This window comes from Artibeus jamaicensis, unplaced genomic scaffold (assembly GCF_021234435.1).
Source record: "Artibeus jamaicensis isolate MK-2021 breed Jamaican fruit bat unplaced genomic scaffold, CSHL_Jam_final contig_332, whole genome shotgun sequence".
NCBI lineage: Eukaryota > Metazoa > Chordata > Mammalia > Chiroptera > Phyllostomidae > Artibeus > Artibeus jamaicensis.
Genome location: NW_026521788.1, coordinates 833,689 through 842,858, shown reverse-complemented (window position 1 = coordinate 842,858; position 9,170 = coordinate 833,689). Strand labels below are relative to the sequence as shown.

The 9,170-nt window shown below is 44.8% G+C and overlaps 1 protein-coding gene across 1 annotated transcript in view; it reads left to right on the top strand.

Annotated features, from left to right (window-relative positions):
* Window positions 1-8,390: 8,390 nt before the first annotated feature.
* The window catches only part of LGI1 (leucine rich glioma inactivated 1), a 38,828-nt gene continuing 38,048 nt past the window's right edge, over window positions 8,391-9,170 (top strand). Inside the window, exon 1 of the mRNA XM_037156629.2 lies at window positions 8,391-8,893. Coding sequence (XP_037012524.1) covers window positions 8,427-8,893 — 467 coding nt within the window. The 5' untranslated portion in view covers window positions 8,391-8,426. The remainder of the gene's footprint in view (window positions 8,894-9,170) is intronic.

Here is a 9,170-nt window from a genome sequence, read left to right as displayed (position 1 = left end):
GCCCCTGACTTAGAATTATGTTTGTTTTATTCCCTAACAGCCTTCTGTTTTTCCTATGCAAGACTAGCCAGTAGGAAGAGAGGTCTACCATGGACTTGCCTGCATTTTTTGGTATTTGGCTCTAAAAAATTCAAATATATTCCCAGAGAAAATGCTAAAATCATACTTCATCAAAAAATATTTTGGGGTCACTTGCTTCTGTGTACTTTTGGTTTAAACTTTGCCATGTGCATTTTGCATAACCACAGTATATGTGTCTACCATACACAGAAGGAGAAAAAGTCTCTCTGTGCTTTGGTTTCCACAGGCTGTTTCTCCTTTCTGAGAAGAGAAATTCACAAGTTATAGAATGTTAATGCTATAAAGATGGAGAAACTGAGGCCTAGGGAATGAAGTGCCTTCTCCAGGGCCGCACTGTGAGCCTCTCTCTTCACAGTTCTTGCCAAAGTCAGTTTGCTTTGGATTCTGTATGAAGAGCATTCAGCTTTCCCGAGTTAATGGATTATTGATTACTATTCAGAAAAATGCACAAAGGAGTTTTTTATGTTCCCCACTATGAGAACTTCTTTTATTCCTTCTCAGTGGGAATGCTAAGAGCATTTGGGGTAGGACAATTCTTCGTTGTGTGTAGAGGTCCCAAGAGTCTCAGGGTGTCAGCATCTTCTGGCCAGTAGTTGCGGCCAGGGTAACAGCAGCTATGCCCTCACACAAACACTGCCTAGGAAGGCAGTGCTGCTCTGACTTGGTACCCACAGCACTTGATGGGGATTCTGGGACCAAAATGATGAAAAGTCCTTGCCCTCCTCCCTACCCTGCCCCCAGGGGCTTCTGAAATAACTCTCCTCACTAATAATCATTTATTCTGTCTTTGCAAGTTTCTTGATCATCCAGGAAGAGCCACTAATTGACGTGTATCCATTCCTCAGCTTTAGGTATATAGTGCAATGTGAAACAGGAGGCAACTAAGTCCCGTGTTTTCATAAGTCAGGACACCCAAATAGCTACTTACTTATACACATGCAAGAACCTACTGAACATTCTCCTTGCTTTCTAGTAGTCTACTATCCAACAGGATTCCTGGCAGGGACAGTTTCTATGTATAGGATCCTTATCCATCATCTAGCCCAAGAGCCTTTTTTGAAAACCAGAGCCAAGAACATGAGCTGGAAGGGTCTCTTCCTTTGGGGATGTAAGCAATGGTCTCCAATCCATGGTCAATTTAGTTTCTACTCAACACTGAAGACAGTCATGAGCATGTATAAATTTAGCATACTTAACTTTGGTAACAGAAATAAAGCAAAAGTTGTTTTTTAAGGAGTAAAAAAAAGTACCAGCCCATATCTCTAAGGTATCTTATCTCTAAAGTATCTTATTGCCTTATCTTTACAAGGTGATTTGAGTTGTTTCTCCTAGTTAATGATCATTCAATCAAGGAAGCAGAAAGATAAACAATATGCTGATGGAAAGCATTAAACTTTGGGTGATAAGCACACAGTGCAATTTACAGATAATGCATTATAATATTGCACATTTGAAACTCATATAACCGTATTAACCAATGTCACCCAAGATTTAATAAAAAATAAAAACTACTGTTAGAAATAAACAAAGATAAATAAATTGCTGGTGCCCTTAAAGAGATGTTTTTAAGGAGTACAACTTCCTCCCTTTTATCCCATTCATGTGGGTTTTACTCTGTGACTGGCTTGGTAACTTGGTAAACTAAGTATTCTACTGGATTCAGCCCTGCTTTCTTTCCCTCATTAAATTTCCAGGGGAGGGAAAACAATGATGACAGAAAACAATGATGAGGGAAAAGCAACTGATGATGACGAGGGTGACAGTGACAACTAACACTGAACATGAGTTTATAATGTGCCAGGCCATGTTGTTGGTGCTTTAGAACCATTACCCTATTTAATTGCAACATACATGGTTTGGCTATTACTGACTCCCAAATTATAAATGTGGAAACCAAGGCACAGAGACTAGACAGCTTGCCTCAATTGCATAATCATCCTTTACGGAGACCAGATTTTGCCACATTTGCCACTAAATACCTTTTTATACAAGAAAGTGAGGGACTTTGGGCAAGGAAGGGGTTAAGATAATAGCCCATTTGCATACTGGGAATTGTAGTTCAAAAGCAGTGGCTAGCCAGTGAAGAAGCACTGTGGGCCTCTAGAAGGTTTCCAGTCCCCTATATCCTGCACAGCCCTTTGGCTAATACCATGGACACCAGAGTCAGGAAGCCTGGGCCAGACCCCAGTGCCACTCCCCACAAGCTATAGGACCCTGGGAAAGCTACTTGACCTCTTAGGCCTAAGTTTCCTTTTCTATAAATACAGAAGAAATTAGTAATAGTAATAGTAATAGTAATAGTAATAATAATAATATCTAGCCCATGGGATTATTATGAGGACTAAATGCATTAATATGTTTAAAGTGCTTAGAACAGCAGCTGGCATATAATATGCATTCTGTAACTGTCAGCTTTATTATTTATTACCTTCTCAGTATATCTCTAGGCCAAAGTTCTATTCTCTTGAACCATAAGAACTGAAAAATCCCCTGATTAAGAGTTTAGCTGTCTTATGAGACATTATCCATACCTATTTGTCTAAATGGTCCTCTGGTCATTTCTCTTTAAAAATCAGGAGGTTGGTTTGGGGTGATTGGCTGAGAAGAGGGAAATGGTATTCGCTAACAGATGCCGGCACACATCCCACAATGAGTGTCCCTTGGTTTTGCCTGTCCAGCATCCATCCTCTCTGCTTCTGTTAGTACAACAAAGTCTCCTAGGGGAGCCACCCCTCTCTCATCTTGTGCACTCCTAGTGGACTTGCCACCAAGCAGCCCTGCCTTCCCATGGCAAAGAGGCAGGCACCAGACCCAGCTCAGCTCATCACTCTTTCCTCTGGGGAGGAAGAACATGGGGGATGAGAACTGACTGGAGTAGATTCACCTGAGAAAAGTGCCCATTAGTTCTTGCCACCTAGATCTCCAAGCTCCCACATGTCTCTCCATTTCTGAAGCCTGGTTGGACAGCCCTTCCTTGACTTCTGTGAATGACCAAGGCAATACAGCCCTTTTGTGTTTAGGATGACAGAGTACATGTCTGTCACTTTCTTCTAAAGCCTCCTAAATGACACACTACTTCCACGTAATCTTTAAGATCTGTCCCTCTGCTCACTGCCCTCTACCATTTAATTTTGGTAGAGTTATCAGTAGTAGTTGGATGCCTTCTTTGTGACATGGCTTTTATGTGCATTATCACTAATCTTAATGACAACAACACAAAGATGGCATTACTTCTGCTTTATTGATGTATAAAATGAGGCACAGAGAAGTGAAGGAACTTCCCCAAGGTCACACGGTAAACAACAGAAAGGCTAATCTAATATGTCTAATTGCTGCCCTCAGTCATTAAGTGAAATTTACTGGAATTGAGATCAACATTTCTCTGCCATTTCACAGACTCCTGGGATGGGTCAAGATCTTTAGTATCCTCTAATACAGTGTTTTCCCTCCCTCCCTCCCTCCCTCCCTCCCTCCCTCCCTCCCTCCCTCCCTCCCTCCCTCCCTCCCTCCCTCCCTCCTTCCCTCCCTCCCTTCTTTCCTTCCTTCCTTTTTGCATAAAGTGATTGATAGTAAGAAACATTTTACATAACAGCCCTACACAAACACACAGACACACACAACAGAAACAAAGGTTTCATAAGGCAATAGTTACTTGTACAGATGCAATAAGTCCTATTTTAAATCCAAAACTATTTCATTCTTTCAAAGTCTACTCATCCAACCTGCTTATACTACACTGATTTTGCAACTCACTAATGCATCTGACTTGCAGTTTCAAAAACCCTGCTCTGTTGAGAAAAACTGCTTAAACTGACAATGAGCTTGCATGTCAAAGTGTTTGTAAAAGGAGGCAGGGCCAAGCTGGATCTTTTAAGTCTCATAATAATGATTTGTTTACTTGCACGATGTGTGTTTCCTAGGCCACATCAGCCTGAGGGGAAAACTGGGATTGGAATCACAGCACAGACTGTTCCTCTTTCTCTTGCTCTCCCTCTCTCTCACTGCTTTCACTGTCTCTACCAGAATCCCCAACCCTTCCACAGAGACCCCTCCACAAAAACTCCTCCAGTCTCAGAGGACGCCTGGGGACCTTAGTACGTGTGCTCCCACACAGCACACTTTACCCCTCACTTTCCCTCTCTTCGGCTCCAGCTGTGTGCTGGGATCATTTGCCAGTTCCTCTGATGTCTGTGGGGCTGTCACTGCTGCTGGGCCACTAAGGCGGAGCTGCTTCCAGATCCAGTGCCTTCCGTGATGCGCGAGCCCAGGGCCTGGATAGGGACGCGTCTCCTGTGCCACAGCTCTGTGTATTCCTCCTGGTACCCAAATGTGATGCCCTGGTGCCCACCAAACTAGAGAAAACTCCCTTTGTTGCACAGATCCCAAAGTGGACCGAAGTGGATTTCTCTTACCCTCTCTAACTTATTCATGTTCAAGGGTAAGGGGTTGAACAAAATCTCCATCTGGTATTCACAACCGCCTTCTTTTTCTCCAACTCTGGACCTGTCCTGCACCAAGTTTGGATGTTGCTACTCTCACCCAAACTGGTGAGTTCTTTCTTTCCCAGAAGTCTCCTTGGTTCCCCCATTCGAATAGATTCTTGGCAAGGCTGCTGTCTGTCATCCTGCCCAGAAGTGCCTGCTGCCTAGAGCAAGCATAGATTTAGGCTAAACCCATTTCTATTTGAGAGCTTTGCTTCCCAGGTGTCAGGAGTCACATGCTTAGAATTCAAGTCTTGTTGCAATGATGATGACTACGACCAGGACAAATTGTTCTCATGTATCAGAACCCTTGCTATGCACTTTAGATACGTTACTAGTATTTCATTTTCTCAATAACTTATGTGACACATACTATCATTATCCTCATTTTACAAAGGAGAAACAGTGCCCTAGCAAGGTTAAGTAGCCAGCTCATGGTCACATGGCTGGCAGAGGGACGAGCCAGCCCTGGACTCCTCTACAGCTGGGACTGGGCGGTGAGCTGCCTCGGCCAAGGCCTTCCAGCCTTCCAGCCTTCCTGGGCCTCCTTCCAGCTCTGCTTCCATCCTTTCTAGGCCTCTCTCCCGAAAGCCCAGGTGGGGTGCCAAACCTCATCTAAAGGCCTTCAAGTGGGTGGAAGCTTCCCACTTCCCACTTCCCATATCCTCTCTGTGCCTTACCAGGGCTTCCAGAGGAGGATGTGTCAGGAAGGGAAGCTTCATCGGCAATAGATCCCTATCCCCAGGCCCCTCAAGACTTCAGTATTACAACTTACCCTCCCCTCTGCAGTCCCCTCCTCAGGCCCAATTCTGGAGCGTGGAAGTAGTTTCTCCTCCCTAGAAGACCACCATCATTCTGCACTACACAGTTAACATTCTGCCTGATCTCAGTGGGTGTTTTCATTGAATAGAGAATTCAAGTCTGGGCTTAAATGCCATAGAAAAAGAAAAAGTTACTGTTTTTTTCAGAATGCCCATTGTAATTTGTCCTTTGAGTCCTCCCCACTGTCCCCTCCACCCCCATCCCCCACCATGGTCCTTTTTCCACTTAAACTGACCAACTGAACTGCCAGATAAATACAGCTGCGAAGAGCATAGTTTGAAAGACCACTCACTCACCCCTGCTTTGACAGTGTTCACACAGCACAAAGCCAAGGGCTGATCAAGCAGTGAAACACAGGGAGGGAATTATCCTGTTTGACTACACCCATCAGTTTAACCAAGTCTCTGCCAGTGTCACCCCATGCGGAGTGGTGGCTCTGCCCACTGCCCATCTGTAGCATGTGGGGACTGGATTCAAGAATCCTGAGGTCCTGAAAGTTCTCGGGGTCTTTATTTTATAGTCACAAAACACATCATTTACAAGTCAGATAAATTAGGGGGTGGGTGATCATTTGAATAAAAATGATCTTCTATAAAATTTTCACCACCTAATTATTTTTTGGAGCAAGTTTCCACTGTGTACTTGAAGCAGAAAACACTGACTTGCAGCCAACTGCTAAGTGACACTTTCACTGTTTCAAGTGGGGCTTTCCCGTAGGTCATGGTTTCTAAGAACCCTGGGATAATTCCCTCCCTTCAGAGAGTCTTCGACAGTGGATGGTTAGTAGACCATTGCTCCTCTCAGACTGAGTTTTTTATTCTCTTCTGGAAAAACTGTATTTACAAACCCTCAAAAACCGACTTCATTATGATAATCTACTGGTCCTTTTTAAGCTCACTCCTCCTAAACCACTCCAGAAGTTTCCCTTTGTTCTCCAGGGTCACAGCCAGGTTGTGGCCCGGCCTTTGCATATGCTATTCGCTCCAACCCTGGAATGTTCTCCCCAGCCCTCTCTTTTATTACCACTTACCTCGGGATGCAGCTCACTTATTACTTCTTCAGGGAATTGTCAGATCCCTTTATTATAACTCTGAGGTGCGACCTGAAATTTCTTTGAATGAGCACGTCCAGACCAGAAGACCCTCTATCCTCTATTGCTGCTCGAGAGGGCATGCGGACTGCTCACCGCGTTCACCGCGTGCTCGACACTGCCTAGGCACTGGATTCGCAGCAGGGTCTCTACCTTCACGGAGCCTCCAGTTTTCTGGGTAAACAGATAATAGTCAACCATGAGAATGAACAGACTACCACTTGCCCTCCCCTCCTAGATTTCAATGAGTGATTGGAGTAAGCGTGGGGCATGCTATGGGAGGGGACAGGTAGACTGTCAATGCGTCAAGCTCCCCAGTAGGACAGATTTATGTCCTCATTACACATTTACTCAAACAATCCTTTGACTACTTTCAGTCTGAGAAGCTGAGAGAGAAAGGATCATGGATTGACATCCCCTGGGCCAGCTTGAAGGATGGCCACCTCCAGCACGGGACAGGAGTAAGAGTCTATTTTCCTCTTCTTTCTCCACCCCACGAGTCTCCTCAAATACCACCCTGTCCCAATGCCAGCACTTTATTTATTTCTTCTTTAAATGAATTTCCACTTCCAAAGGTGAATAATCTTTTCCATCAAATATGACAGTAGTCTAGCCTATCATTTTTTAAAATATTTTATTTATTTATCTTTAGAGGGGAAGGGAGGGAGAGAGGGAGAGAAATATCAATGTATGGTTTCCTCTCATGCGTCCCCTGCTGGTAACTGGCCCGCAACCCAGGCATGTGCCCTGATTGGGAATCGAACCTTGATCATTTGGTTCGAAGGCTCGAGCTCAATCCACTGAGCTACACCAGCCAGGGCTAGCCTAACATTTTTTTAAATTATTTTTTAATCCTCACCTGTGGACATTTTTTTCATTGTTTTTCGAGAGAGAAGGGGGGGAGAGAGAGAGAGAGAGAGAGAGAGAGAGAGAAATATTGATGTGAGAGAGAGAACACTATCGGCTGCCTCTCTCATGTGTCCCAACCGAGGATCAGACTGGCATCAGGGTATGTGCCCTTACTGAACATTGAACTCACAACCTTCTAGTCCACCGGACAACAAACACTCCAACCAGCTGAGCCACGTCAGCCGGGGCTAACCTACCACTTTGATTTTTTGTGCATAATATTTCTAGAACATCTATTGTATCATCCCAATTTGACACACAGGAATAGATGCAGAGACATCACCTAGTTTATGGCAGAACTGGGACTTCAAAGCAAGGTCTCCCGCTCTTGGTCCAGCATCTTCCCCACCCTATCTCAGCCTCCTGGGGCTAAGCCTGACCTTTTTCAAAGCTCTGAAAGCCAAAGTTGGCTGTCTCCTGCTGGCAGGGAGCTCCTTCCAGCTTTGGGTGCTACTGTTAAAGAAGAGAGAGTTCCAGAGGCGAGGGGGGTGGATTATGCAGGGAGCCAATCTATGTTTCTATTTTCCTCCCTCATGGGAATGGCTTGCACACCAAGAGGGGGGTGCAAGGGGGGGGACTATGAAAACCAATAATTCATGACAGTTGATAAATGTCAGAAAAGTATTTACTCACATTCACTCCCTGAAAGTCACCTTCTTCATGCGTTCTTTTTTGTCTTTCAACGATGCCATCAGTCAGGTGAACTCAGCAAGAAAAGACCAAGGTTTATGCCAAATGCTGCAGAGGGAGAGAGTTTCATTTAACTTCATTTTCCCAGCCAGGGCTGGCTCCCAAACCAGTTTTTCTGACTAGGTTGTTTGCCACATGAAAAGCAAATTCCCAGAGGTTTCTGAGATTGCCGAGATTGGATGCCAGATGACGGCTGCCACCCACCCGCCCACCCACTCACTAATAAGACATAATGCCGTCCTATTTTTGGTAACAATTAAAGGGCCTCCTGATGCAAGCAGAAAGCTGTTTATTTTGTTACATCACTTCACTTTGCCTTCGAAGGCTGGTCTGTGCTCAGTGTTTTCCTGGTGATGCAAGTCGGCTCTCTCCTCCAGCAGTTGGATCCCTCCCATCTCGCAGCACCTCACAGGTCTCTTCCCCGAGCAGTGCGTTGCTGGAGCGAGGAGCCTCTCACGAATCAGCTGCAGGTCCCTGTTTTGAAAAGCAGAGATACAGAGGCAAAAGAAAAGGGTGGACTCCTATGTGACCTGGTCTCAGAGCAAGACAATCACCAGCTGAATTCCAGAAGCCCTGTTCATGTTTGGGGAGATTTTTTCGACTGCATGGAATCAGAAAGAAGCCAAAGGATGGGAAATGCTTGCATCCCCCTGAAAAGAATTGCTTATTTCTTATGTCTCTTATCTGCGCTTTTGCTGACTGAGGGGAAGAAACCAGCGAAGCCAAAATGCCCTGCCGTGTGTACTTGTACCAAAGATAATGCTTTATGTGAGAATGCCAGAGCCATTCCACGCACCGTTCCTCCTGATGTTATCTCATTGTAAGGCCCGTAAGCATTTGCTATCTAATTTACGATTTAAAAATTCCAGCCGGTGTATTTGGGGCTTTGTATTTTCTGGTAGAAGGGCTTGGAGAGAGATTCCTCTTGCACACTTGGCCATTTGACAGTGCTAACATTTTGCTGCATTTAGTAATTTTGATTTTTATTAGCTGCTACGGAACATGTTTAGCTGCCCCCCACCCCTGAACATTATTATGAGAAACCTGTAGCAGATGCATTTCTCCTACTTCATCTGGGAAGGAACAGTATGGTACTT